Source organism: Tripterygium wilfordii, chromosome 21 (genome assembly GCF_013401445.1).
Source record: "Tripterygium wilfordii isolate XIE 37 chromosome 21, ASM1340144v1, whole genome shotgun sequence".
Lineage (NCBI taxonomy): Eukaryota > Viridiplantae > Streptophyta > Magnoliopsida > Celastrales > Celastraceae > Tripterygium > Tripterygium wilfordii.
The window spans coordinates 14,987,034-15,014,689 of record NC_052252.1 but is presented as its reverse complement, the minus strand read 5'-3'; the positions used below and the strand labels follow the sequence as shown (position 1 = coordinate 15,014,689).

The window sequence follows — 27,656 nt, the reverse complement described above, 5'->3', positions numbered from 1 at the left end:
ATAAAATTAAAAGGCTTGGAAATATTCACCATCCCTGAGTCATATGGTGACTTGGTAAGCTTGGAAATATTCACCATCCCTGAGTCATATATGTTGACTTGATGAGCTTGGAAATATTGGACCTGTCCAATAACAGTCTCTCTGGAGTCATTCCCATGTTCATGGAGTCTCTGTCGTACCTTGTCTATTTGAACGTGTCTTCCTACCAGGGGAACTCGATTCCCTGCCCCGATTGACCTGACCATATATATGTAATTATCAATGGAAATGAATGAAAAAAATATTAAGTCACTCCATATTAAGGCTCATTACTTTGTGGCTCTAATTCATGATTTGCAAAAGGTGGAGACTCTTCAATTAATTGGGTACACCTTGACACTAAACTTGAATCCGTCAAACCTCACAACTAGCCAAACTCCACTAGAATTTCTCCTTATATACTGCAGTTGCCAACTTTTATCTTTTCAAATCACTAGTATTAACTGCAACTATGGATAGTGGTTGTTTCATTCTCTCTTTCACAGTTGCAACGTTGTTTTATGTCTTGGCTGGATCAGTTATTGAAGTTAAAAACATCACCACAGATCAATCTGCCCTTCTGGCCTTGAAAGCTCATATCACTGTCGACGCTCAAAACCTCTTGTCAACAAACTGGTCTACTGCTACCTCTGTTTGCAACTGGATAGGCGTCACTTGCGGAGCTCGCCACCATAGAGTCACTGCCTTGAATCTCTCTAACATGGGTCTTACAGGAACTATCCCCCCTCATATGGGTAACTTATCTTTCCTTTCTAGACTCTCCTTTAAAAATAACAATTTTCACGATTCTTTGCCAACAGAGTTAGCCAGATTGCGTCGGATTCGATACATTAGCTTGTCATACAACAGCTTTAGTGGTGAAATACCATCGTGGCTTGGAGATCTTTCCCAGCTTCAAAACTTGAGATTGTACGGAAACAATTTCATTGGCGGCATCCCAACTTCTCTATGCAACTTGTCAAGGCTAGAGATTTTCAACTTAGGCAACAATAGTCTGCGAGGATCCATACCTGAATCCATTAGTAATCTCCACAACTTGAAGGAGCTATATTTGCAGTATAATGAGCTATCGGGCTCTATTCCCTCCACCATCTTCAACATGTCTTCCTTGCAACTTATGTCTATCTTCAACAATTGGCTTTCGGGGTCAATGCCTCCCATTATCAATATCAACACTTCTTCTTCATTGCAACATCTTGATGTCAATACTAATAATATGTCTGGTCATCTTCCCTTGGATATGTTCTACAATCTACCACAATTAGAAGTGCTCTTCTTGTATGAGAACATGTTCTCTGGAAGGATTCCACCAAGTTTATTTCAGTGCAAACAACTTGTATATCTAGCATTGGACGATAACAATTTCCAAGGAAGCATCCCTGAAGAAATCAGGAATTTGACGAGACTTCAAGGGTTGTATCTTGGCCATAACAACTTCGATGGTATGCCCTCATTCCTCAGTTACCTAATAAAATTGCTCTGACCTTGGTGTACCTACCCGTAAGGACATTCTTGGTGCAATCAAGCATTCACAAGCAAATAATAACTACATTTACTTTTAAAATATACATGTTTCTAATGGCAGCCACCCCTTGCAATCTAATATGATTACAAAGGCTTGTCAGTAATGAGTACTTCAGAAGACGAAGTCACTTTTTTTTTTATATATAAATTTCATTGGACAGACAAAATTCCAGAACGAATAGGTGACTTGAAGAGTTTGAAGTATTTAAGCATACGAGAATGCCACCTAACAGGGTTTATTCCTCTGGTAATTACAAATTTGACCCTATTGGAGGGAATTGAATTTAATGACAACAATTTGTCAGGTATGCATTTGTTTTTTCCGAATAACTCATTTCCCTAATTTTAAGCAAATGTAATGACTTATGTGTGAGCACTATATGTAGGATCTGATATGTTGAACATGTAGCAGGCACCATACCAGCTGAGATTGATAACCTCAATAGGTTACAATTTTTACATTTTGGAGGTAACAGAATCAGTGGCTTCATTCCATCATCAATTTTTAATATCTCAACCATACAAATAATGTATCTAAATTTTAATGACCTCTCTGGGGGGCTTCCAACAAGCACAGGCTTCTGGCTCCCAAGTCTCGAAAAACTTGTGCTCGGAATGAACAAACTCACTGGACCAATCCCCAATTCTATCTCCAACGCTTCTCAACTAACTGTGTTGGAATTGAAAGGCAATGCCTTCTCTGATTTTATTCCCGATTCACTTGGTAATTTAGGAAATTTGAAGCGGCTCGATTTGGGAGACAATCTTTTAACAACTGAGTCTTCATCAGCTGCAGGAATGAGCTTCCTATCATCTTTGACAAACTGCAAACATCTGACCCACTTGACAGTCGAGTATAATTCACTGGATGGAACTCTTCCAATATCTATAGGAAATCTATCTGCTTTGCTGCAATCATTCGATGCAAGTGCATGCAACATTAAGGGTAGCATTCCTAGAGAAATCGGCAACTTAACCAACTTGATATGGTTGGATCTTGCATCCAATAATTTGACAGGAACTATTCCAACCTCGATTAGAACATTAGTGGAGATCCAGCGTTTGTTTCTTGGAAATAATAAACTACGAGGAGCCATCCCTACAGAGTTATGTGGTTTGGAGAAAGTCTCTGAAATATATTTGGGGTTAAATCAGCTCTCTGAACTAATCCCCCAATGCTTAGGTAATCTTAAATTTCTAAACAAACTTAGCCTAAGTTTCAATAGTTTAACAGGGACGATACCCTCAACCCTTTGGAGGTTACAAGATATCTTGGAACTAGACTTGTCTTGGAATTCTCTCAGTGGCTCACTATCACCAGATATTCAAAACTTGAAGGTTATGATCCAACTAGATTTATCCAACAACTACTTGTCTGGAGATGTGCCAAACAGTTTTGCTCCTCTCACTGCTTTACAAAATCTTTATTTATCAAATAATAGATTGCAGGGTTATATTCCCCAATCATTTGGTAACTTGATTAGCTTAGAACTCTTGGATCTATCCAATAACAGTCTCTCTGGAGAAATTCCCAAGTCCCTGGAGAAACTCTTCTATCTCAAGTATTTGAACGTGTCTTTCAATAGACTCGAGGGAGCAATTCCTAATGGAGGGCCATTTCCTAACCTTTTGATTCAGTCATTTGTTGGGAACAAAGCATTATGTGGTGCGCCATGGCTGCAACTCCCATCGTGCAAACCTAGTTCCACTAAAAGATCAAGGAAAGTTGTTTTAGTATATATCCTGACAATTACCGCATCGACCCTCCTCGTTCTAGTCATCCTACTTTTGTTCTTTAGATATCGAAGGAGCAAAAGGACAGTGCCAGCAGCTGATGAAGGTGCATCACCTCTAACAACATGGAGAAGAACTTCCTATCAGGAACTTGTGCGGGCAACAGATGGCTTCGGTGAAAGGAATCTAATAGGCAGAGGAAGTTATGGTTTAGTTTACAAGGGAGTAGTAGCAAATGGGATCAATGTAGCGGTAAAGGTCTTCAACTTACAACTTGAAGGAGCATATCGAAGTTTTGAATCTGAATGCGAGGTAATCAGCAATATACGCCATCGAAACCTTGTGAAAGTCATTAGCTGCTGTTCAAATCCTCTTCATGATTTCAAGGCCATCTTACTAGACTACATGCCCAATGGAAGCTTGGAGAAATGGCTGCATTCTGACACTCATCATTTGGACATTTTGAAGATATTGGAAATTGTGATAAATGTTGCTTCAGCACTGGAGTATCTTCATTATGGTTATTCAACCACAATTGTGCACTGTGATATAAAACCAAGCAATGTGCTGTTGGACGAAAATATGGTTGGGCATTTGAGTGATTTTGGCATTGCCAAGCTCTTAGGGGAAGGACAATCTATGACGTTGACCCAAACCCTCGCGACAATTGGGTATATGGCACCAGGTTGTTTCTAATTCATCTTGTTAGATACTAGATTTTAAACTTCTCTGTCTAATTTCTTTTTGCTGTATGTAGAGTATGGGAGTGGAGGACATATATCCAAAAAAGGTGATGTTTACAGCTACGGAATCCTGCTGATGGAAACAATTACAAGCAAGAAGCCAACAGATGAAATGTTTTCAGGGGACATGAGCTTGAAGCAATTAGTTGGTGATTCACTATTAAATGGCTCAGTCATTGAAATTGTGGATTCCGATTTACTGCATCAAAACGATCTGCATTTTGCGGCAAAGGAGCAATGTGCGGCATCAATCCTGAGTTTGGCAATTAATTGCACCACTGATTCACCTAATGAGAGGATCAGTATGGAAGAGGTAGGAAGCAGACTTGAGAAAATAAAATCTGAGCTTCTTGCAAGTATTGCAAGACGATCAAGGTATCTACCAGGGTAGGAGTCATTCAAGTTCCTGCGATGAAAGCATTAGTAGAATAACCTTCTATGCACAAGTTTGTGAAATTTTCCTCCAACGTTTTCTGTTACACAAAATGGAAAAAAGCAAAGCTCTCTTTTGCTATGCTATGGTTGTTAATATTTATGCAAGAATGTATCCATGAATTTGCAAGAATAAAATTATATTCGACTTACAGTGGCACCTCTTACCTTGACTAGAGATAAAAGTCGGACCATCAATGGAACTTATAACTTCTCGACATTCAGCGCATTAGATAAACTTTGACTGGTCATGCATCAAAGTTGAATTCCTGGACGAAACAAAACTCAATCACGTTACATACTAAACCATGAAAAATAAATCTAAAGAAGACTAAGATAAGGATAAAATAATGGAGATGATTAATCAGCTGGGTTTTGGTCCCGTAGAACATTAATCAGATGGGTGGTAATTCAAAGTTCATATGCATTTTGATAAGTCCAAGCTTCCTTTGACTATGAGATCTTGCAAAATATAGTTTAATTCATATGATTGTGACAATTATGTTAAACAATATATTGTAGAACACAACGCAGACCAGACAAAAGGTCAAATGAAAATGCTTTCTCATTGTCTCTTTACCCTTGAATCATGGAAAATAATTGAAAAAGAAGGTCTCATTTTAGTTTTACAAGTCTGGACACCAGTTGAATTCAAAAGTTATGCAGTCATTCATGTATGTGGCTCAACATTTTCTTCCATAAAAAAGTAGTTATAGTTGAAAGGACATGACAGCTTACTAGAGTTGCTGATAGTTCACATTGTTTGCAGGTGTAATACCAGAGTAATTTGGTAATCTAAAGCTTGAGGTTCTAGGCTTGTCAAGTAAGAGAATGAGTGGTCCCATTCCATCTTCAATCTTCAATATCTCATCATTGAAGCTCCTTTCACTTATTTCTAATCAGCTCTCAGGCAACCTCCCATCGACATTGGCCTCCAGCTTCAAAATATTGAGCAGCTTTACCTTGGTGGGAATGCACTCAGCGGAACAATACCTGAGTCCATCTTTAATGCTTCTATGGCCATGCTCTGTGCCTTGGAGCTGGCCTTTAATTCATTCTCAGGCACCAACCCAGCTCACTTGGTAACTTGAGACTCCTTCAATGGCTCACCCTTGGAATAAATAACTTGACAGCTGACTCTTCTAATTCAGAACTTACCTTTCTCTCTTCCTTCAAATTGCAAGTACTTGAGGAAATTTGTACCGTCAGGAAATCCACTTAATGCAACGTAATCTCTAACTTATGCAATTTCACAAAGCCCAATGAGAGTTTTCCTTGGTATCTTGCATTATCGAGGGAAGCATTCCAGGAGAAATTGGCAACATGAACAACTTAGCATTGTTACACCTGGAAAACAACCAACTTACTGGATTCATTCCTAATTCACTTGGCAGATTGCAGAATCTTCAGGGGTTGTATCTTCAAAACAATGAATTACAAGGAGGCATCCCGACCGAAGCTTGGTTGAATTATATACAAGGACAGTAATAAGCTCAATGGGGCACTGCCAACATGCTTCGATAACCTTACTTCAATGAGAACACTCTCATTGGGCTTCAATTCAATGAGAGTGTTCTCATAACAATTTCCTCTGGTGTCATCCCTAAGTCACTGGAAGCACTTTTGTTCCTCAAGTATAGGAATTTTTCATTCAATAGACTGCAAGGACAAATTCCCACGGGAGGGCTTTGTAATTTATTCCTCACTGTGGTGATGGTTTGGGTGTTTTTTTACAATATTAAATTAATAAGACGACTAAATTATTACAAAAGGAGTAGATAAAATTTAATTATATGAATTGTTATGCATGAATGAGTTCAAGTGCTTACTGCTTACGAAAATTCGGAACATGGTTATTTTATTTATCTTTTTTGTGTGATCAATTTCAGAACATGGTTATTTTCTGTCTGTTTGAAAAAAAATTAGGAAAAGAATTAGAGAGATGGTACAATAATATGTGAGAGTAGGGACTTTGTGAAATTGCATAAGTTAGAGATTTTGTTGGAATTTAAGTATGATGTAATCGAATTATAGTGAATAAAAAATACAGATCAAAGATAGATGAATGAAAGATCAATGAAAATAGTTACATAAATACAGATAGTTCAACCATACAATTATAATGATGTTATTGTTGGTATGGACCGAAAAAATTAGAGCAATATTGTCAAGGTTGAGGAAAAAAGAGTAGGTAAAATTATAGGACAAATGTTTTTGCATGTTTGAAGGAGAAAAGAGAAGATCCAGGTCTTTCCAATTACATTCAACCACTACAAATAAGGTGAACGAGGAGATAAAGTACCACTTCATTTGTTTTGGTAATTTTAAGGAGTCCACCATAAAAGTATATGTATTTTTAAAATGATTGATGGCGGAAATGATTTGTTGTTTTCCTTGAAAGGTTTGTTAAATTACTTTACTTATTGTGTTTGGTTGCGTTCTGAATGCATTCATTTTGAACTTCAAAATTAAGATTGTTTGGTCATGACTTGTTTGTTTCTTTTGCTAGAATTAAGAGTTAGAAAGATGGTTTTTATTAAATTGATAGTGAGATTGGCTGATTTCAGAAATGGCGTTGAGCAAAATATTAGATCAAAGTGTTGGTCATAATTAAACCAAATATTATGTCGATAATAAATTATGAACTAAACATAACATTACTAATGAATAAGTTAGTTAACATTGCATGATAATTTACCTTTTCTATTGATTACAATTCAAATAATTTACCTTTTGTTTTTGTTCTCTTAAACTCTCACAATTAATGCAAAAAAGCACCGAGCTACGGCAACGCCCGTAGCGACGTGCTAGTATATATAATTATCAATGGAAATGAATGAAATAATATTAAGTCACTCCATATTAAGGCTCATTACTTTGTGATGCTAGTTCATGATTTGTACTGATGGGGACTCTTCAATTGATTGGGTACACCTTGACACTAAACTTGAATTCGTCAAACCCGTGTCACTCACGGTTAGTCAAACTCCACTAGAATTGCTCCTTATATAATGTAGTTGTCAACTTTATCATTTCAAATCACTAGTATTAACTGCAGTTATGGATAGTGGTTGCTTCATTCTCTTTCACCATCCCTGAGTCATATGGCGACTTGATAAGCTTGGAAATATTGGACCTGTCCAATCTGGAGTCATTCCCAAGTCCATGGAGGCTCTCTAGTACCTTGTATATTTCAATTTGTCTTCCAGTAAGGAACATAAAACATGTATGGTTTGAAATACTGGAAAATTGTTTTCTAAAAATAGAAAAGCTGTATGTACATATCAACAGCCGACGATTTTGAATTTTTCACAAAACCTCACTTATTAAAGCAACTTTCCGTAGTTGCTGAATTTCAATTTGATTGTGGAATAATATTGAAAAGCCAGAAAGCAGAAGCAAATTTGGTGTACACAGTGCAAAGATATTACAGCCAAAACATGAATTTCAGGTTCAAGAATTGGTGAGACCATAGATTATATGATCATATACATATATCCCAATGAACAAAAAAAAAAAAAAAAAAAAAAAACAGAGAGAAGATAATTTATACTCATATATAAAGAGTAAGCTCTGGAATAAACCCTAACAGAAGAATTATACAACCGAAGAATAAATACCAGACTAACACCGGGTAATATAGAAATATACCCGAATAATAAGGACTCCTCTTATTCAAAAAGCAAGGACAACAAGTGGTTCTGCGTATTGAATATGTTGACTTGGTGATTATGACTGTAGAGTGGAAAAACAAGATGTTGGGTATGCTGCATTAACGTAGTACAGTTTTGGCAGAAAAATTCTATGAATTCTATTTAGTTTGGCAGTTGGTTGGTCACAGATACACATCTTCATCAATGACTTTCACATTTCAAATCCATGCCATAAACAACATATTGCTCATATTAATACAATAAACGCGTGAAGGAAACATATGTGCACTGAATGTCACAAACATGTGGGGAAGGAAAACAGAATGCCTAAACCAATCAGAAATAAAGATCACAAAGTTTCTTGCTTTCATGCACTACTTGTAAATTATCAGAGGTCACTTTCCAGTTAATTCGTGCATCAAGTTGTTTCTTATTCACACCAAAAAAACAATCTACCTACAAACATGCAACACTATTTTTTTCACAGATAAATCTGAGAATAAATGGCTAAGAAAACTTCCAAAACAGAAAAAGAAAATATAAAATATTTAAAAAACACCTCAACCAAAGTCACTTACACTCTCCTTGTAAATGCCAGTCTTTTCCCGGTTCTCTATGGACTTTGTTAATTTGCAGTGTTGCTTCGTTTTGTCAATTTTTCTTTGGTCAATCTCATTTGTATTTCTCCAGACCTGTCTTATTTTTTATTTTTTACAGAACATAAATTATCATTGAAGTCAAGAAATAGAAGGGTTTACGCCTCATGAGCAACTAAAGCAGAAATACAAGTAGGGAATTCTTCTAGCCAAACTCGTAAGTCATATTGCGTCACTCCATTGCCAGTCTGAGGAACATAACCAAAACTAACAGACCCCAACAAAGACTCAAGTTTCCTTATTGCATCAATAAAATGACCAAACTCTGCTACTTGATAATTGCTGAAATTTACATCAGCAATAATGATGGAAAAGTTAGATTCTATACCAAGTTCTTAGAAAACGCTCTCCCAACATATTTGTAAACCCCGTAGAGCAGCAATAATGATGGAAGAGTCAGATTATACCCCAAGTTCTTGGAAACCGCTCTCCCAACATACTTGTAGTACTGCCATAGCTTATGCAATAATGGGTTCATAGTTTGCTTCGATATACTCCGTTAAAGACAAGAAGACTGAGACTTGTCTTATTCAATTCGTCATAAAATTTCACAATCATAGAACCTAGAGTGGTAGAAAATATATAAATTGTCAAAAACTATAGGATTGAAAATCCATCATCAAGACTAAAAAAAATAGAATGTGCTGTAGAAAATTAGGATTTCAGATTTTATCTATTCATTTATCATCCATCAAAAAACTCATGACATTCTAACTAAGAAAAGTTTTTTTCTATCTCATGCTTCATCAAGATGAAATCAATTCATCCCCCAAAAAAATCTTTTTGATTGGATGGAAAAAAATCTCCATACTGGGAGGCTCATTACTTCAAGAGAGAAATTGTGTGGTTCTAGTTCATGATGTTTATTTGTGGGGACTAGGGGTGTACATGGGTTGGGTATAGAGAGGGACCTCATCCGACCCGCATAGGTTCGGGTAAGGGTTCCTTCAACCCTTAACGAACCTCATTTTGGGTTGGGTTGCGTTGGGTTTGAATCCATAAATCAACCGATTAATTTCAATTAATGAATTAAGGATTAGTATAAAAAATTAAGGATTAAAGACGATTAAAGAATTAAGGATTAATATAAAAAAAACTTCATTTTACATTTAATAGTTAATTATGTCACGTAATGTTAAATGGGGTTGGGTCGGATTAAAAAAAAGCACAACCCTCACCCAACCCATTAAGTATGAGTTAGATATATCTAACCCATATTCACATGGGTATGGGATGGGGTTGGGTCGGATATGTGGGTTGGGTCAAGTTTTAAATGGGTTTTGCACATCCCTAGTGGGGACGCTTTAATTAATTGGGTAGACCTTGATGCTAAACTTGAAATTGTCAAAATCTGTCTCACTCATGGCTAGTCAAACTCCACTAGAATTTCTCTTTATATAATGCAGTTGCCAACTTTATCTTTTCAAATCACTAATATTAACTGCAACTATGGATAGTGGTTGTTTCATTCTCTCTTTCACAGTTGCAACGCTGTTTTATTTCTTGGCTGGATCAGCTATTGAAGTTAAAAACATCACCACAGATCAATCTGCCCTTCTAGCCTTGAAAGCTCACATCACTATTGACTCTCAAAAATTCTTGTCAACAAACTGGTCTACTGCAACCTCTGTTTGCACTTGGATTGGCGTCTCTTGTGGAACTCGCCACCATAGAGTCACTACCTTGAATCTTTCTAGCATGGGTCTTACAGGAACTATCCCCCCTCATATTGGACACTTATCCCTCCTTTCTAGGCTCTCATTTCAAAATAACAGTTTTGAAGGCTCTCTACCAACTGAGTTAGCCAGATTGCGTCGGCTTCGATACATTAGCTTGTCATACAACAACTTTAGTGGTGAAATACCATCGTGGCTTGGAGATCTTTCTCAGCTTCGAGACTTGAGATTGTACAACAACAATTTCACTGGCAGCATCCCAACTTCTCTGTACAACTTGTCAAAGCTAGAGATTTTCAACTTAGGTAACAATGGTCTGCGAGGATCAATACCTAAATCCATTGGTAATCTCCATAACTTAAAGGTGCTATATTTGGATCATAATGAGTTGTCAGGCTATATTCCCTCCACCATCTTCAACATGTCTTCTTTGCAACTTCTAGATACCAGCAACAACTGGCTTTCTGGGTCAATGCCTCCCATTATCAATATCAACACTTCTTCATTGCAACATCTTGATGTCAGTACTAATAATATGTCTGGTCATCTTCCCTTAGATATGTTCTACAATCTACCACAATTAGAAGTGCTCTACTTGTATGAGAACATGTTCTCTGGAAGGATTCCACCAAGTTTATTTCAATGCAAACAGCTTGTATATCTAGTATTGGAAGAGAACAATTTCCAAGGAAGCATCCCTGAAGAAATCGGGAATTTGACGAGGCTTCAAGTGTTGTATCTTGGACATAACAACTTCAATGGTATGCCCTCATTCCTCACCTAATTATATACTAGTATACCAACCCACAAGGACATTCTCGCTGCCATCAAACCTTAACGAACAAATAATGAACTAAGAACTATTACTTTTAAATATATCTAACGACAGTCACCCCTTGCAATCTATTTTATTACAAAGGATTGTTACTAATGAGTACTCAGGAGAAGAAATCACTTTTTTTACAGGAAAAATTCCCGGACGGGTGGGTGAATTGAAGAGTTTGGAGTATTTACACATACCAGAATGCCACCTAACAGGGCCAATTCCTCTGGTTATCACGAATTTGACCCTACTGAAGACAATTATATTTTCTTCCAACAATTTGTCAGGTAAGCAGTGGTTTTCTAGGATAACCCATCTCCCTACTTTTAAAAAAGTGTAATGACTTGTGTGTGAGCATTATATTTAGGATCTGATATTTTTTGAACATGTAACAGGCACCATACCTGAGATTGGTAACCTAAAGAGGTTACAAGTTTTATTATTGGATAGTAACAGAATCACTGGCTTCATTCCATCATCAATTTTTAATATCTCAACCTTGCAAGCCATTCATCTAGCTTTTAATGACCTCTCTGGGAGGCTTCCAGCGAGCACAGGCCTCTGGCTTCCAAGTCTTGAATACCTTGCCCTCGCAAGAAACAAACTCACTGGACCAATCCCCACATCTATCTCCAACGCTTCTCAGCTAACTGTGTTGACTTTGGCCGCCAATGCATTCTCTGGTTTTATTCCCGATTCACTTGGTAATTTAGGAAATTTGAAATGGCTCAATTTGGCAAACAATCTTTTAACAACTGAATCTTCATCTACCGAAATGAGCTTCCTATCATCTTTGACAAACTGCAAACATCTGTTCCGCTTGATAGTCTGTCCTAATTCACTAAGTGGAACTCTTCCAATTTCTATAGGAAATCTATCTGCTTCTATGCGATATTTCTATGCACATGGATGCAACATTAAGGGTAGCATTCCTAGTGAAATCGGCAAATTAACCAACTTGGCATGGTTGGATCTTGCAGAAAATGAATTGACAGGAACTATTCCTACCTCTATTAGAACGTTACCGGAGATCCAGCTTTTGAATTTGTCCAATAATAAACTACAAGGAGCCATCCCTATAGAGTTGTGTGGTTTGGAGAAAGTCTTTGAATTATCTTTGGGGTTTAATCAGCTCTCTGGACCAATCCCCCAATGCTTAGGTAATCTTAAATCTCTAAGGAAACTTAGCCTAAGTTTCAATAGCCTAACAGGGACGATACCCTCAACCCTTTGGAGGTTACGAGATATCTTGTTCCTAAACTTGTCTGGGAATTCTCTCAATGGGACCCTATCACCAGATATTCAAAACTTGAAGGTTGTGGTACAAGTAGATTTATCCAACAACTACTTGTCAGGAGATATGCCAAACAGTTTTGCTCCTCTCACTGCTTTAGAACATCTTTCTTTATCAAATAATAGATTGCAGGGTCATATTCCCCAATCATTTGGTAACTTGATTAGCTTAGAATTCTTGGATCTGTCCAATAACAGTCTCTCTGGAGAAATTCCCAAGTCCTTGGAGAAACTCTTGTATCTCAAGTATTTGAACATGTCTTTCAATAGACTCGAGGGAGTAATTCCTAATGGAGGGCCATTTCCCAACTCTTCGATTCAATCATTTATTGGGAACAAAGCAATATGTGGTGCGCCCCGGCTGCAACTCCCACCATGCAAACCTAGTTCCACTAAGAGATCAAGGAAAGTTGTTCTAGTATATATCCTAACAATTACCGCTTCGACACTCCTTGTTCTAGTCATCCTACTTTTGTTCTCCAGATACCGAAAGAACAAAAGGAAACCGCCAGTAGCTGATGAAGGTGTATTGGCTCTAACAACATGGAGAAGAACTTTCTATCATGAACTTGTGCTGGCAACAGATGGTTTTGGTGAAAGCAACCTAATAGGCAGAGGAAGTTATGGTTCAGTTTACAAGGGAATACTAGCAAATGGGATCAATGTAGCAGTAAAGGTCTTCAACTCGGAACTTGAAGGAGCATATCCAAGTTTTGAATCTGAATGTGAGGTAATCAGCAATATACGCCATCGAAACTTGGTGAAAGTCATCAGTTGCTGTTCAAATCCTCTTCATGATTTCAAGGCCATCTTACTAGACTACATGCCCAACGGAAGCTTGGAGAAATGGCTGCATTCTGACACTCATCATTTGGACATTTTGAAGAGATTGGAGATTGTGATAGATGTTGCTTCAGCACTAGAGTATCTTCACTATGGATATTCAACCACAATTGTGCACTGTGATATAAAACCAAGCAATGTGCTGCTGGATGAAAATATGGTTGGGCATTTGAGTGATTTTGGCATTGCCAAGCTCTTAGGGGAAGGACAATCTATGACACTGACCCAAACCCTCGCGACAATTGGGTATATGGCACCAGGTTGTTTCTAATTCATCTTGTTAGACACTAGATTTTAAACTTCTCTGTCTAATTTCTTTTTGCTGTGTGATAGAGTATGGGAGTGGAGGACATATATCCGGAAAAGGTGATGTTTACAGCTACGGAATCCTGCTGATGGAAACAATTACAAGCAAGAAGCCAACAGATGAAATGTTTTCAGGGGACATGAGCTTGAAGCAATTAGTTGGTGATTCACTATTAAATGGCTCAGTCACTGAAATTGTGGACTCCGATTTACTACATCAAAACGATCTGCATTTTGCTGCGAAGAAGCAATGTGCGGCATCAATCCTGAGTTTGGCTATTAATTGCACTACTAATTTACCTGTTGAGAGGATCAATATGGAAGAGGTAGGAAGCAGACTTGAGAAAATAAAATCTGCGCTTCTTGCTAGTATTGAAAGACGATCAAGGTATCTACCAAGGGTAGGAGTCAATCAAGTTCATGCTTTGAAAGTATTAGTAGAATAACCTTCTATGCAGAAGCTTGTGAAATTTTCCACCAATCAAGCTGTTTTCTTTTACCTAAAATGGAAAAAGCAAAGCTCTCTTTTGCTCTGCTATGGTTGTTAACATTTATGCAAGAATGTATCCATGAATTTGGAAGAATAAAATTATATGACTTACAGTGGCACCTCTTTCCTTGACCAAGGATCCAGGTCGGACCATCGCTGAATCTTCTCGACATTCAGCATCAGATGAACTTTCACTGGTGATACATCAAAATTGAAGTCCTGGATGAAACAAAACTCAATCATCATGTTACATACTAAACCAGGAAAAATAAATTTAAAGAAGACTAACAATAGGATAAAATAATGGAGATGACTCTATATGTTTGTTTTGACCTTAACTGAAAGAAAACCCAGAACAATGAATGCCTTGAATTGCAATAGTAGGGCAAAATCTAGACGAACACATCATCCCAGCTCACTTGGTAACTTGAGACTCATTGCAAATAGTTGAGGAAATTTGTACCACTTAATGGCACTCTTTAGGTTAAAATTGGAGATCTCCCCAACACTATTTAAGAGTTTTCCTAGGCATCTTGCAATATCGAGGGAAGCATTCCGGGAGAAATTGGCAACATGAACAACTTAGCAGTGTTACACCTGGAAAACAACCAACTCACTGGATTATTCATGCCTAATTCACGTGGAATATTGCAGAATCTTCAGGCTTGTATCTTCAAAACAATGAATTACAAGGAGGCATCCTGACTGATCTTTGTAGCTTAGGGGCTTGTGCTACCTGGCTATCAAAATTTCATTATTCTACCTAGCCTTCTGAATTGTAATGAAATCCTCCCTCAATGGTATTCTCACAGGGCTACCACAAAAATGGTGGGTAAACCTAGTCAAGTCCATTGTAAGAGTGGATTGATGACTCGAGATTTGGATTTGTCCAACTGTTATAAAGTGGCACGCTGAGCTTCGGGGTTCCTCAGATATAAAAAAAATAATAATAATGAAATTGTCTTAAACTTCTACTTTTCATGTCATCCAGTTGAGCAACGGATCCTCTATGGTTTCTTTATCATCACATTCTCTCACTTCTCTAAATTCGTTTGATTGAAGGCATTTACATTCTATCATAAATCATGGTTTTCATCAAATTCACAGCCTTACTTTCTGTGTGGGTAGTCGTAGATGATAGAACCATCTAAATGAAAATCAAGCATTACTAGAAATAGGTTAAATCAGCAATCTTTCATTCATCACAAGAATCTCATCTGAATACGTAATATAATGGGAAGCAAAGTATTTACTTTATTTTGTTCTCCAGTACTGTAGATTTGGATGACCCACCGTCTCTCATTAGCTATTTCTGTGGGATCAGGTTGGATGACATTTCGCCCAATCCTAAGTTCCTAACTTCGTCTATAGCTTGGGCCAACGTTGGGCTACAGCTATAACTGCACTTAACCCTTTTTACTTCTGTCGGCCCAAGACTAAATTCGATTCCAATTTGGGCTACACTTATAACACCAAGCCACTGCTTGCATTTTCTCGGCCCAAGTCAAACTGTTTTTTGTTTGACCCGCGGTTGGGCTTCTGGTGTAACTGCAGTCAACTGCTTCCCCTTTCAGCCGAAAGAGATGAATCCCTCGTTGGTTGGACTGTTGTTCTCTCTCTTTTTTTTTCTTTTTTTTTCCAGTTCTCGCGGCAGATTCTTCAGTTACCGCCACATTTTTCTTCTTCTTCTTTTATTTTATTTTGTTTTCTGGGTTTGAATATGGAGATAGAGAAAGCAGAAGGGATGTCCTACTTCTGTTTGGTGAGAAGTAGTTGTTGCAGGTATAATTCTTGTTTTGCAAGCTCAGTTTGCGAGTGTGGTTGCGTTTCTCGCTTTCGATTCACTCATCTAAATATGCACATCGCTGTCACCTGTTTGTTAGCTTCATTTCCAATTTATACTTTGATCTTCTTGTTTTATCAGTCATCTTTCCTTATTCTTAATGTCATTATACGCCAACATGGCTCGAAATCAACAGGATTAGTTGGGTTGTTTAGTGTGATAGAGAGAGACAGAATAAATAAACAAAGAAATAAGTTTTCTTGTAGTTGTCACTCTAACAACAAATAATAAGTTTTCTTGTTAGAAGTGAGATTTTATATATGAATCCAGGAGCATAAAGGTTTGATCTTTTTTTAAAATAAGAAATGGAGTTTTTGTGTTCTTGATGATTGATTGCTTGAGGTTCTGCTGAGAGATCCTGTAATGGGAAAGCAAGGGTCTCGGAGAAGCCCACGTCCGGAATCCCGGATTGCTGACTTGTCTGTTGGGATGAAAGATTATAAGCTTAGAACCTCAGATAATTCAGTAGGTGGTGATCCATGTATTGGTAGGAGAAATTCAGGAGGGGATATCAATTGGAATTCAAAAGTTACATTGGCTGATACCTTTAAAAGTGATTATGGAAAACCTGGACCTTTTAAGGGAGTTCATGTGGGGAAAAAGCATATGTGGTTCCAGAAGCACATGAGGTCAATTGTTTTCATGTTCAGTTTTATGGGTTTCCTTTTCCTGCTTGATTCTTTCATGGTATCCATCTTTGCTTCAGTGAATATACATAATAGCTCAAACTCCAATCATTCAAGTGTCCTTAAGGTATGATTTGGCACCTATTTTAGTTTGCACAACATTCATGTTCCATGTTTTCAAACGTACTACTCTTTAACTTCAAGGTTCATCCACGGGAGAAGGGGGGGGGAAGGGATTCAGTTTGTTTGATGGCACTCTTTCTATGACACTAAGTGTCTGTATTAAGTGCATGATATTCCCAGATTTTTGCTAGTGCAGCCATGATACAGTGCAGTGGTTATAAACCTTTTTTTCCTTTTAGGAGGCAATTGCATTGTCAAACTATATGACTTGGTTATATGTAGTTTTGTACATGATTCTGTTTTCTTGTTTGCCTTGTCCAGCTAAGCCCCTTTTTTTCTCTTTGCTCGATTAGTATGCTATTTTTAATAGTGAACATATATCTCTTTCTTCTAAATACTTGCGTTCTTTTTCATAGATAGTGAATCAGACCTTAGATTCAGTGCTCCCTGACTCAGCTAATTTTACGTTGCATGTACATTAAGAAGGAAAGCGCTGCCCACATAAATGAGACAGAAGCACCAGTACAGATGTATTCCAGGCTTCTGAATTTGGCCTCAGCTTCTCTTGCCGAGGTTAATTGAAACTTTTCTAGTCAACAGATTTAAGTTGATAAGCTTGTCAGTTTATATTATCAAAATTTTATCCCACAAGCTCTGACACATTTGTTCTGCTCTAGAAAGAGTTTAAGCAAGAGAAATCAGTTTTCTGGGAAGAATCAAATCGCTTGGCATCTGTATGGAAACCCTGTGCATATACAAAAGGTCCCACCACCAATTTAGGTGATTGAATTTTATGAGTTTGACTGCTTGCTCATGTGATACATCCTATTTGATTACTTTAGAAGAGAAAGCATTAGGGATGGTCTTCTTGAGATTAACAAAACTGTAATCAATTAAAATACTTGGGACCAACAGCTTATACTATTGTGACAGAAAATTCTGGCAGAAGTAATGGCTATATGCTGGTTAGTGCAAATGGCGGTCTCAATCAACAACGAGTTGCTGTAAGTATTTGTGCTGCCTTGTTGTGCAAAATTTATGCTTCAAATAGGAAAGAAAAAAGTGTCTTACTCGGAAATATTCAATTATTACAGCTCTTATTACCTGCAGATATGCAATGCGGTTGCCGTAGCATCTCTGCTTAACGCAACTCTAGTTCTTCCCAGATTTCTTTACAGTAATGTATGGAAGGATCCTAGGTCTGAGGTCATATCCAGTAATATTTCATTTTACTGTTTTTTTTTTTTGGTTTCAGTTCTCAATTTCATTTCTGTTGGCAACTGTGTTAGTGCGGCACTATCAAAACCAGCCTTACGAGTTTCTGTATGTTTGGAGTAGGGTTTATTTCATTAGCTGCACTTCATTTATTCATGCTGTTGTTCCCTATGATGTTTTTGTATTGATCTTTCAGCAGAAAGAGGATTCACTATTATGGTAGTTCTGTAGTTGTGTAAATGCATGAAAGGACAAGAGTAAGTGAACTATCATGTTCGTTTTGAACTTGGTCTCCTCCAATATTTTACTTCATTTTATATTGAGGTCCAGGCTACTGAAACCTACAAGGGGCTCATGCTTATATATGTAAACCAGACATAATCACTATGTTTTCAGCTAGAAAACTGTGTGACATTTAATATTATCTTAGTCTATTACATCCCTGGCCTAATAGGAAACATAACTGGTAATTTTCGTATGTAATACTCCAATGTAGTGATGCATCTTGATCTTATGACATTGCTAGTTAATTGCCCATGGAGGTTATGCGGTATGTTTTCTGCTTATCCAGTATGTTTTGTTGCCCCATAATCAGTTGATATCATGTGAAGTTTGTAATTCCAACTTTTCTTTTGCATACCCTAGTATCATCGATTAAACATTTATCTGCATAAAATTTATGCTGTGAATTCTTTGATGGAAGTGCAGCCAGTTTGGTGATATTTACCAAGAAGATTACTTTATGAATACCTTGAAGGATGAAGTAAGCATTGTAAAAGAACTTCCATCACATTTGAAATCATTAGACATTGAAGCCATTGGTAGCCTAGTATGTGCTTTCGCATTGTCTTCTCCATTGAATAAATTCCACTAATGTCAGAACATTATCTTATACATTTCGCTGGCCTTTTCAGATTACAGATGCAGATATAATGAAGGAGGCAAAGCCCTTTGATTACTCTAGAAAAGTACTTCCACTTTTACTACGTAATGGAGTAGTTCACTTCCTTGGATTTGGAAATCGACTCGGCTTTGATCCATTGCCTTTAAATATTCAGGTAATAGACATTTCTTTGAGCTTTATCTTTTCCAGAATAGATATTAGACCTCTCAGAACTCAACCATCACGTGACTTGGAGTAATATGACATATGCTTATTGTCTCCAGAAACCACATTTGTGATACAAAAGTAAGATTGTTGTTAATTTTGACTGATGGTAATTGAACTTGTGATTAGCAATTAATTCTTGGTGCCTCATGCCTGTGACCTAGTTCACTAAAATTATCTTTCAGTATTCTTTATCACAGTTCATTAGGGGAGTATGATAATTGATATCTAACATAACTTTCCTGTGACATTTGCTGATGCGATCTTGAATTTTTTTCCAGAAACTAAGATGCAGGTGTAACTTCCATGCTTTGAAGTTTGTACCAAAAATTCAACAAGTTGGGTCATTATTGATTGGAAGGATAAGGAAATATGAAGGCACCAGGAGTTTGGTGGACAAGCAACTGCTTGGAAACTTTATGCCAGACATTCCCTTAAAAAATCACAATGCCACAGTAGGCCCATCCCGGTATCTTGCTTTACACATGAGATTTGAAGTAGATATGGTGGCCTACTCCCTATGTGATTTTGGGGGTGGAGAAACTGAGAGAAAGGAACTTCAAGCCTATAGAGAAGTCCATTTCCCTCTGCTCCTTGAACGCTTGAAGATCTCCAAGTAGGGGTTTTTGTGTCCTTTATGTTGCGCTCTTCTATGAAATCTTTTCAATTAACATTTGGTTTGTTGACCTGTGTCCTTTTATTACTGATATTCGAAGGCCTATTTCACCGGTGAAGCTGAGAAAGTTGGGAAGATGTCCACTAACACCAGAGGAAGCTGCTCTTGTTCTTGCTGGTCTCAGTTTACGACGTGGAACTTATATTTATATGGCTGGGTCTCAAATATATGGAGGAGAATCCAAGATGCATCCATTCACCAGCCTCTATCCCAATGTTGTCACAAAAGAAACACTCCTCACACCCAGTGAACTGGCACCTTTTAAGAACTTCTCTTCTCAGGTATTTTTTAAGTTTCTTTTTTACTTTTTTTTTTTAAATTTATCTTAGATTTTTTTGCTGTGCATTGACTGTTATATATTCTCTTAGCTTACAAATATTGCATAGGTCATCAAAAAATTAATTGGAGCTTGAATTTATGTCAAAAGATATTTTTTCGTTGCAGCTAGCAGCATTGGACTTCATTGCTTGCGCATCTGCTGATGTGTTTGCGATGACCGACTCTGGTAGCCAACTAGCATCGCTGGTTTCAGGATTCCGAACTTACTATGGTGATGGCCATGCACCTGTATTGCGGCCCAACAAAAAGAGGCTAGCTGCAATTTTGTCGGAGAGTAGCACCATAGGATGGGAAAGCTTTGAAGGCAGAGTGAGGAAGATGATTGAGGAGGGTCAAAGGGTGCGTGTGAGAGGTTTTGGCCGAAGTATTTATCGACTGCCAAGATGCCCAGAATGCATGTGCAAATCTTAATATCATTCATGCTGACAACTTCGGAAGTTTTAATTTCACTTTGGCCACTGATACTAATCATATCACAACACAAGCAAAAGCAACTTTGCATTTCACGAACCCGAGACCAGCTATGCTGGGGATTGTTCTGCATTCAAGCCCTGGTATGTACATGATCGACCATGTGATTTTTTAAGTTTGTTCTTCGCTGTTAATTTTCTATTGCTTCAATTCTTTGTGTCGTTATTTCAATAATCTTTAAATGGTTGTAAATTATTACTGATAGTGAATAAATTTTCATTTTTGGTCTTTGAGTTTGTCTGTTACCTATATTCCTTCCCATAGGAAAAAAAACTGCCACTTCTTGCATTTAGACCATAGAGAAGAAACTAGCTATTAGGAAGGAATCAATAAATTTTTTAAAGAGAGGGAGGAGAAAGCAGAGGTGTCATTTCTCTCCAAGCAATCTCACTGTCACTCGTCTTCCACTTGATATGCGACCATTTAAATCCTCTGGAAATGATGTTTTTCCTCTAACATCTTCCTTTGGTGGGGGGAGCTGCTTTTTTAAGATGGAGGGAAGAAACGATTTAGGTTGAAAGGGAGACTGTAGAACTCCTCATTCCTGCTGTCTCCTTTAAATGTTCGAAATTTAGCCCACCACGGCATTCCTCTGTCTCTTGCACTGTCCTTGTAGTCAAGTGTATTGTCCAGGAAAACGGCAACTATCAGTGCCACGGTTGGGGAGGAGAAGAAGATTGTATTAAGGAAATCGTTGAACTGCACATAGAAAGAACAGACATGAAAGTGAGTGGTCAACTAGGGTTCATAGATTCAAAAACTACAGGAAATATTGGCACAAGCTGGAATCTAAGGCATTTTGTGTGTCATAAGAGGTAAAGAAGCCATACCCATCCAGCTCTGGTATGAGCAGGGCTATGTGTGGCCCTGGCAGTGTATTCCCTGAAGTACTCAGGAACTGAAAAACCTAGAAAGAAGGCAACGCCTGTGATGAAGAGGTTCCTCATTGAGTTCATGTTTGTGAATTGCAAAAATGACAACCCAACTGAAGCTGAGAACAGCAGTGGATGACAATCAGTCGCGTGAAAGGAAATGGAAGGTGGAATACGATACACACAAAGAGACTGTAATAAGATTAGTACTCACCAACTAGACCAAACAGAACACAATATACGGCTGCAAATATGGTGAAAGGAATTGATGCAAACAAAGCTCCAAACTTTCCTGCCAAAACCAGATGAACTAATTTAGAGGTTCAAGATACTCAAAGTTCACATGGTGAAGGATGAGAAAATAATTACTAACCTAATATGGAGAAGAATATCATAAAGCCAGCTGATATTTGAATAACCCTGCGGCTTCCAACACAAGTGCTTCCAAGGAGCCCCACATTCTCTCTGTTTTGTTCATCAAGATATTTAGTCTAGCTGTCTAGGGCACAAAAACAAGACTTGAACGGCTAAAGACAGCATTACATACACTGAGACTGTTGAGCCGGTCAATGTTCCAAACAGTCCATCGAGTAGGATACCTATTCCCTGCCATCCAATACCCCGGCTAAGGACATGAGCAGGAGGAGGTGTTGCACTTGCAAGGCGTGACGCGGCCTTGTATGCTCCAGTTGACTGCAGAGAGTAAAAAATGTTAATTGTGTCAACCGTCAACGATACTAGCTCTTTGGCAGCTACATAGATTGCACGAGTTTACCTCAATCAATGAGACTAGAACAGCAGCCATCATCCCAAAAGCATGGCCCGCATCAAAGGTAGGAGCACCCCATTGAAGAGGGTAAGGGATCTTTACCCTGAGAACAACCAATTCAAGCATCAGGGACACCAGATGAAATCTGAACATGTTCAACCAATTCTGGGTTATTGAGGTACTAATCAAAAAAGATCACAATGAAGTGCCACTTGAGGAAAATAAAGAATCTCAGAAAACAAGTGTTTCAGCATCTTGGATGGAAACAAGTGTGCACCCAGAAGTCGTTTTAGAACAACTTATTTGAAAGAAATTGAGTCAAGTAGACTTGAGCTGATTCTAAAACAATCCTAATTGTCTATTATTTGAATGAACAAAGGTATTCATCAACTGAATAGGATGCATTTTGGACAATCTAGTTCTGATAAAGTACCATAAAAATTTGACTTCGCAAGCTAGTTTTGATACCAACCATGGAGCAGAAGAAATTAGATTGGCTCGGTCAGTTCGGCAATTAAATTGGGTTGTGTCTGGACGATGTTTGTATGCGCCACTGGCTGTTAAGAGGTGTGCATATGCCCATATTACTGTGATTGATATAAGAAGTGCAAACCGCTCCAGTATTGGCAATTGTCTTGTGTGAAAGTGTTTCAAATACTGCACATAAAACAAAATTAGCATAACCACAGATTAGCCTCCATGGTTATAATTCAATGTGGTTTTATGAAGACAAGAAACAGCAGCAGTACCTGGGAGAATGCTATAAACAGGAGAAACATTGGAATACCAATTTCTACACACCGTCCAACCTGACATAGATTGGGTGAAGAAAGGGTTTTTTTTTTATTACTGAACAGCAGGAAGAAACACACTTTTGTCTTTTTCAAAGTAAAGGAATATGTAGGTATTACTATACCACAGGGCTATGTAGCACGGACACTCTGTTTTGGTCAGAGTGTCGGTGTCCGACACGTGTCGGACACCGACACGTCCCGACACGCTCAAAATACGTCTGGGACACGTGAATCTGAGTATCCGATTTTTTTTTTTTTTTTTAATATTGGACACGTTTTCGACACGTTGAGGACACGTTGGGGACACTTTTTGTCTTTTATTTTTAATTTACTGAATTATTTTTTAATTTGTTATAAGATATTTGATTTTTTGAACTATCTTAATTGAACTATATTATGTTTTAATGTATTGTTGTTTTGGACCATATTTATTGAAATGAAATATATGTATATATATAAAAAATATAAAAAAAATTAATCAACGTGTCCCCAACGTGTCCGTATCCTACTTTTTGGAAAAATCACATGTCCGCGTGTCCGTGTCGTGTCGTGTCGCGTGTCCGTGTCCGTGTCCGTGCTACATAGCCACAGGGAAACCTCTATCAAATAAGCCAAAACCCACAAGAGATACAACTGGAACCATTCCTAGTGGGCTGAAGAACCTGAAAGGACAAAACTGTCATCATCATCATCTGTTGAATATAGAACCAGGAAGTTGATTCTTTGACTAGGACACCAAAAATCTTGAGACAGAGAAAGTTGTACCTGGAACAGATGGCCCACATTTGACTGTATCCTAGTATAATTTGTATGCTTGATGCCACTATCAAAGCACCTTGAACTGCTCTCATGGTGTTGAGAAATCTCTATAAACATATACAACATATTAGTTTCCCCCTCCCACCACATAATTGGGGCATATTAGACATTAGGTATTTCTGCATCTGATATGCATTTTGAAGTAGTACCCACATCCTCAAAAGTGAAAAGATGGCCTTACAATGTGTTGAAAGCTTGAAAAAATGGCCTTACCAGTTACCAGTTACCAGTAAAGCTAGTTTAGGCAAGTGGGTCACGCATACATTGACTTTACAGAATCATCTTCTCATGATTCAACTTACTGAGATAAAATGAATGCATAATTGAGAGATGAAACAAATATTCATTGACTACTAACCAGATGGTCGTCCTCGATTCTTGTCAAAGAAGGATCGTGAATTATGGAAATGATGGGGACCATGAATGCATAAGACCCTCCAATAACGGTCGGTAATCGCGTCCCAAACAGTGTTTGTAGAAGAGTATTGATCCCTTCAACGAAGAGTAGAGTCTGTACCACCCTCACTTTATCACCCTAGCATTGGAGAAGGACAAAGAAGAATAAAAGAAAAAAGAAGCATCAGTTGATAAAATCTGAGAAGAGACTCAAATCCGAAAATTACAAATTTGAAGTCATAAGTTTCTCAAATTTTGTGTGTAATCCTTCTTTTTTCTTTTTTTTGTATAATTTGATAAAATCTGAGAACAGACTCACATCACGGCCTCCCATCAAAGGAACAAGAAATGAAGGGATCATGACAGCAGTGCCCAAGGCCAAAATATAATGCTGAAATCCCAAAGCTATAGCCTCCCCTGAATTCACGTATAAAACAGAGGAACACACACAACTCATTACAAACCAAGAAATCAAAGCTGGGGCAAAAATATTTCAGCAAACGTGAATGAAGAGTATATTGTGAATAGGAATGAACATACCCCAAGATGGGTTAGAGTCAATACAGTACTCCAAGCCTTGAAGTTGGTCCATTGGTGGGTGACTTATCTCTTCTGGTTTAGCTGTCATGTCCTCTATACCCCCCACCTGCAAAATCCTTCGTTTTTTTCTGATCCCAAATGGGTATCTACCACATGAATCAGAGAATCGGTAGAACAAAGAAAAAGACAGAGATCCAACACTCCAGCCTTGCTTCTTGTGATGGAATGGGAATGATTCAACAAGAGAGAGAAGAGAATAAAATACAAAGGTTTAATAATCCCTACTAGACAATGAAAACAAAAGACAGAGATGGGAAAAAAGATTGAGAGAAAAGGAAAGCTGAAAAGAAGAAGAGAGTCCAGTCATTGGTGAGGAAGAAGAAAGAAGAAACAGCACTTGCCGCCCACTAACGCTTTTCACTTTGTAGCGAGAGCTCTCTCTCTCGCTCTGTAACTGACTCTGCGCTTTTGATTTGCAAAAGTTGCCGTTAACGTCTTGTTGTAATCCCCAAACTACCCTTCCATGGACTTCCAGATTTTGCCCGTTACCTCTCCACTCTGTCTCTAGTCAATTGTTTCCTACATTAGAAGAACAATAAATGGGTATTTATCTGTTTGATTCTATAACGAAGAGTTTCCATTCAAATTTTTACCTTAAATAAACCAAAAAAAAAGAAAAAAGGCAGAAAGTCAGTCATTTTCTTTTAATTTCCAGTCAAAAGGACAGTTATGTAATGGATAGTGTGCGTGTAAGACTGAGTGTGATGCTGAGTTTGCATCACAATCTCTATCGTCCATTTAGCTGTTCTATGATTCTATCTCATATGATGTCAAAATAGGGTCAACAAAACTTTTTCCTTGTTTCTCTCTCTTAGCTTCTTTTTATGTTCTTTTATGATTATGAACAATGATAGCCTAACATATAGTACTTTTTAACTTCTTGAAGACCCGTTCTGAAGTTACTCTGTAATCCATTCCTCGCTATTCGAGAATGGCTATAAAGCAATGCATGTTTGTTGCATGCTGGTAAGTTGTTACCAGCAAGCTGCTCGGTTTTGGCATTAAAATGAAATGCATAGTTGGGAGAGACTGCAACTGATCTTCAAAAATATGGAAAAATTCCACCTTGGAAAGAAATCTGAGCTTCTCTATGCATATAACCTATTTTTCACCTTTTCACCCTGAAATGCCAATAAAATATTTACTCTGTCAAAATACCTAAAATTCAATTATTCAACTCAAAACAAAGATCCTTCAAAGCAAAATGTCTTCCTCGCACACTCATTCAGCTTACCAAAGTACAGTACAAAAATACAAGGAATCAAGTTTGATATCTTGGATTCCACTGTCAAAAAACGAACTTGCAAAATGATTGTGCAGTGACCCTATAGGACTTTGATACATCTCAAGGCTTTTGACAGATAGATAGGGCACGAGAACTGCATAAGAATATGATCGTTAAGACTTACGATGCCATAGAAGATAGCAGGATGCTACAGTAGAAGCTAGCAGGGATTGACATGAAGAGAGGTGGGGTCAATTTCAAGCCACTATTGAATTAATCTGCAAAGCGACCCTTTCGGTCTATAACTTTTGGGATATGCATGTAAAAGAAAGGCAATTGACATATAAAGTAATTGTTAATGGAATTGCCTTTTGATGACTAATCTCTTTTGTTAAGAAAGCAGATACATGGAATTAGGCAACGCCAACGTAAGCTAAAATTTGGCCAATCAAACTCTCTCCACTAATTCTTTTCCAACATTGTTACCTGTAACAATTAGAACAAAGCATCGTAGATAGATGGTCCTGACACAGTTGGGTAGAGAACACCCTTCAATCACCACCCACTTGAAATCAAGTTGAACAATATAAATAAGAATTTTTCACATAAACATATATATTTATATGCAATATCCTCAAGCTATATGCAAAAATAAGAACCTTATCCCACTTCAATTTCCTGTTCGGTCTGCCATCCCGACCATCAGCATTAGTTATAGTCAGTGCAAAGTTAAATCCACCAGAAACTACAGCTGGGGCACCTGTCAGGAGAGTCAGTTTAAGGGCACACCAATACACCATATTGATTCATGCCTTCACGGAATAGAGGAAGAAAAAAGAATTAAGAAAAATCCCCGAGAAGCCTTCATGAAAAGTAAGAAAGGGCCTACTCCTGTACCTGGAATAGGCAAGCTAAACTTTGATCCCGAATTCACAATTCCTGGCTAAGTCCCTTAAAAAGTTCTTGCCTTGGACTCGCCTTGGACTCCTCTTCAATTCTTGATCTTTCCTCTCCCTTTCACGCCTCATATTGATTTCTGCTTCATGAACAAAAAAGTTAAAAACAAAGGTTAGCCAAAAAAGGGTTGGTGAGAAGTCATGGCAATAAGACTAGAACTTTCCAGATGACATTAACAAACCACAAGAAGCAAACAAGGAAATCTATGGGATGACAAATGCATATAATAGTCGAGAGTTAGCAAAATCCACAATGGTAAGAGCAACAAAGTGTACGCTAAGGGTAGTGGGGAAAAAATTAAACATCACTGAAAGGACCATCACCAAGGTTTATGCGAAGAGAAGCCTAAAACCCTAAATCTTGGGAGGCTCTAGCTCCTCGAAAGGTAGATTGTTCTGTTATTTGCTATTCCTTTCAATCAATACCAGAAGTAGACTTCCTTCTTGGTAAATCTCTGCTAGTTGTTAGTTGTTACTTTCACTGGGTGTTATTTACTGTATCCTATCAATCACATAGTATGCCTCAAAAATTTTCACATGTCGCATGATAGAAAAGATTTCAAATATATATATAGCATAAAGGTTAGGTCCAAGAAAAGCATAAACTGTATA

General features: G+C 37.8%; 6 protein-coding genes across 16 annotated transcripts; 5 read left to right on the top strand and 1 right to left on the bottom strand.

The window, feature by feature from the left end:
- Positions 1-347: 347 nt before the first annotated feature.
- LOC119988451 (receptor kinase-like protein Xa21) lies at positions 348-4,620 on the top strand. Of its 2 annotated transcripts, none has more exons than XM_038833497.1 (4): positions 348-1,481; positions 1,725-1,868; positions 1,976-3,982; positions 4,055-4,620. In XM_038833497.1, exons 1-4 carry the CDS (start codon positions 491-493, stop codon positions 4,429-4,431), a joined length of 3,519 nt encoding a protein of 1,172 aa, XP_038689425.1. In that variant the 5' UTR covers positions 348-490; the 3' UTR covers positions 4,432-4,620. The 2 variants fall into 2 exon arrangements, with proteins under 2 accessions (XP_038689425.1, XP_038689426.1); XM_038833498.1 differs by having other exon boundaries at positions 1,976-3,968; positions 4,055-4,236.
- Positions 4,621-4,871: 251 nt separating this feature from the next.
- Positions 4,872-5,960, top strand: LOC119987994 (LRR receptor-like serine/threonine-protein kinase RCH1). The gene is made up of 4 exons (XM_038832908.1): positions 4,872-4,878; positions 4,995-5,084; positions 5,376-5,554; positions 5,769-5,960. The coding sequence occupies exons 1-4, from the start codon at positions 4,872-4,874 to the stop codon at positions 5,958-5,960; spliced, it is 468 nt and encodes a 155-aa protein (XP_038688836.1).
- Positions 5,961-9,937: 3,977 nt separating this feature from the next.
- Positions 9,938-11,611, top strand: LOC119988452 (receptor-like protein kinase). The gene has a single exon (XM_038833499.1). The coding sequence runs from the start codon at positions 10,231-10,233 to the stop codon at positions 11,239-11,241; it is 1,011 nt and encodes a 336-aa protein (XP_038689427.1). The 5' UTR covers positions 9,938-10,230; the 3' UTR covers positions 11,242-11,611.
- Positions 11,388-14,424, top strand: LOC119987993 (receptor kinase-like protein Xa21). Its single transcript, XM_038832907.1, has 4 exons — positions 11,388-11,391; positions 11,496-11,567; positions 11,676-13,676; positions 13,750-14,424. The coding sequence occupies exons 1-4, from the start codon at positions 11,388-11,390 to the stop codon at positions 14,166-14,168; spliced, it is 2,496 nt and encodes an 831-aa protein (XP_038688835.1). The 3' UTR covers positions 14,169-14,424.
- A 1,347-nt stretch (positions 14,425-15,771) lies between these two features.
- On the top strand, positions 15,772-20,802 carry LOC119989992 (O-fucosyltransferase 8). 10 transcript variants are annotated; one of them, XM_038835786.1, is made up of 10 exons: positions 15,772-15,994; positions 17,291-17,377; positions 17,482-17,584; positions 17,738-17,808; positions 17,915-18,003; positions 18,728-18,848; positions 18,934-19,077; positions 19,409-19,743; positions 19,844-20,084; positions 20,248-20,553. In XM_038835786.1, exons 2-10 carry the CDS (start codon positions 17,333-17,335, stop codon positions 20,551-20,553), a joined length of 1,455 nt encoding a protein of 484 aa, XP_038691714.1. In that variant the 5' UTR covers positions 15,772-15,994; positions 17,291-17,332. The 10 variants fall into 10 exon arrangements, with proteins under 10 accessions (XP_038691714.1, XP_038691715.1, XP_038691713.1 ...); XM_038835787.1 differs by having other exon boundaries at positions 17,288-17,377; positions 17,482-17,566; XM_038835785.1 differs by having other exon boundaries at positions 17,288-17,377.
- Positions 20,803-20,874: 72 nt separating this feature from the next.
- On the bottom strand, positions 20,875-24,891 carry LOC119989993 (nucleobase-ascorbate transporter 2). Its single transcript, XM_038835792.1, has 13 exons — positions 24,804-24,891; positions 24,583-24,680; positions 24,226-24,402; positions 23,814-23,914; positions 23,635-23,710; positions 23,004-23,063; positions 22,727-22,911; positions 22,261-22,357; positions 22,033-22,178; positions 21,859-21,950; positions 21,700-21,777; positions 21,444-21,604; positions 20,875-21,312 (listed from the first exon to the last, which is right to left on the bottom strand). Exons 1-13 carry the CDS (start codon positions 24,889-24,891, stop codon positions 21,100-21,102), a joined length of 1,572 nt encoding a protein of 523 aa, XP_038691720.1. The 3' UTR covers positions 20,875-21,099.
- Between the last annotated feature and the right edge of the window lie 2,765 nt (positions 24,892-27,656).

What these genes read in the sequence shown, in the direction of transcription:
- LOC119989993 (XM_038835792.1), bottom strand. Translation starts at nt 24,891, where the DNA reads ATGACAGCTAAACCAGAAGAGATAAGTCACCCACCAATGGACCAACTT. An exon ending in CTTTGATGGGAGGCCGTGAT is followed by an intron (nt 24,403 to 24,582) that starts GTGAGTCTGTTC and finishes CTCCAATGCTAG; the next exon opens with GGTGATAAAGTGAGGGTGGT. An exon ending in GATATTCTTCTCCATATTAG is followed by an intron (nt 21,778 to 21,858) that starts GTTAGTAATTAT and finishes TGGTTTTGGCAG; the next exon opens with GAAAGTTTGGAGCTTTGTTT.
- LOC119989992 (XM_038835781.1), top strand. Translation starts at nt 16,419, where the DNA reads ATGGGAAAGCAAGGGTCTCGGAGAAGCCCACGTCCGGAATCCCGGATT. An exon ending in TCAATCAACAACGAGTTGCT is followed by an intron (nt 17,809 to 17,914) that starts GTAAGTATTTGT and finishes TATTACCTGCAG; the next exon opens with ATATGCAATGCGGTTGCCGT. An exon ending in GAACGCTTGAAGATCTCCAA is followed by an intron (nt 19,744 to 19,843) that starts GTAGGGGTTTTT and finishes TGATATTCGAAG; the next exon opens with GCCTATTTCACCGGTGAAGC.
- LOC119987994 (XM_038832908.1), top strand. An exon ending in GAAAATAATTGAAAAAGAAG is followed by an intron (nt 5,085 to 5,375) that starts GTCTCATTTTAG and finishes ATTTCTAATCAG; the next exon opens with CTCTCAGGCAACCTCCCATC. An exon ending in GCACCAACCCAGCTCACTTG is followed by an intron (nt 5,555 to 5,768) that starts GTAACTTGAGAC and finishes TGCATTATCGAG; the next exon opens with GGAAGCATTCCAGGAGAAAT.
- LOC119988452 (XM_038833499.1), top strand. Translation starts at nt 10,231, where the DNA reads ATGGATAGTGGTTGTTTCATTCTCTCTTTCACAGTTGCAACGCTGTTT.
- LOC119987993 (XM_038832907.1), top strand. An exon ending in TTCTTCCAACAATTTGTCAG is followed by an intron (nt 11,568 to 11,675) that starts GTAAGCAGTGGT and finishes AACATGTAACAG; the next exon opens with GCACCATACCTGAGATTGGT. An exon ending in AATTGGGTATATGGCACCAG is followed by an intron (nt 13,677 to 13,749) that starts GTTGTTTCTAAT and finishes GCTGTGTGATAG; the next exon opens with AGTATGGGAGTGGAGGACAT.
- LOC119988451 (XM_038833497.1), top strand. Translation starts at nt 491, where the DNA reads ATGGATAGTGGTTGTTTCATTCTCTCTTTCACAGTTGCAACGTTGTTT. An exon ending in TAATGACAACAATTTGTCAG is followed by an intron (nt 1,869 to 1,975) that starts GTATGCATTTGT and finishes AACATGTAGCAG; the next exon opens with GCACCATACCAGCTGAGATT. An exon ending in AATTGGGTATATGGCACCAG is followed by an intron (nt 3,983 to 4,054) that starts GTTGTTTCTAAT and finishes TGCTGTATGTAG; the next exon opens with AGTATGGGAGTGGAGGACAT.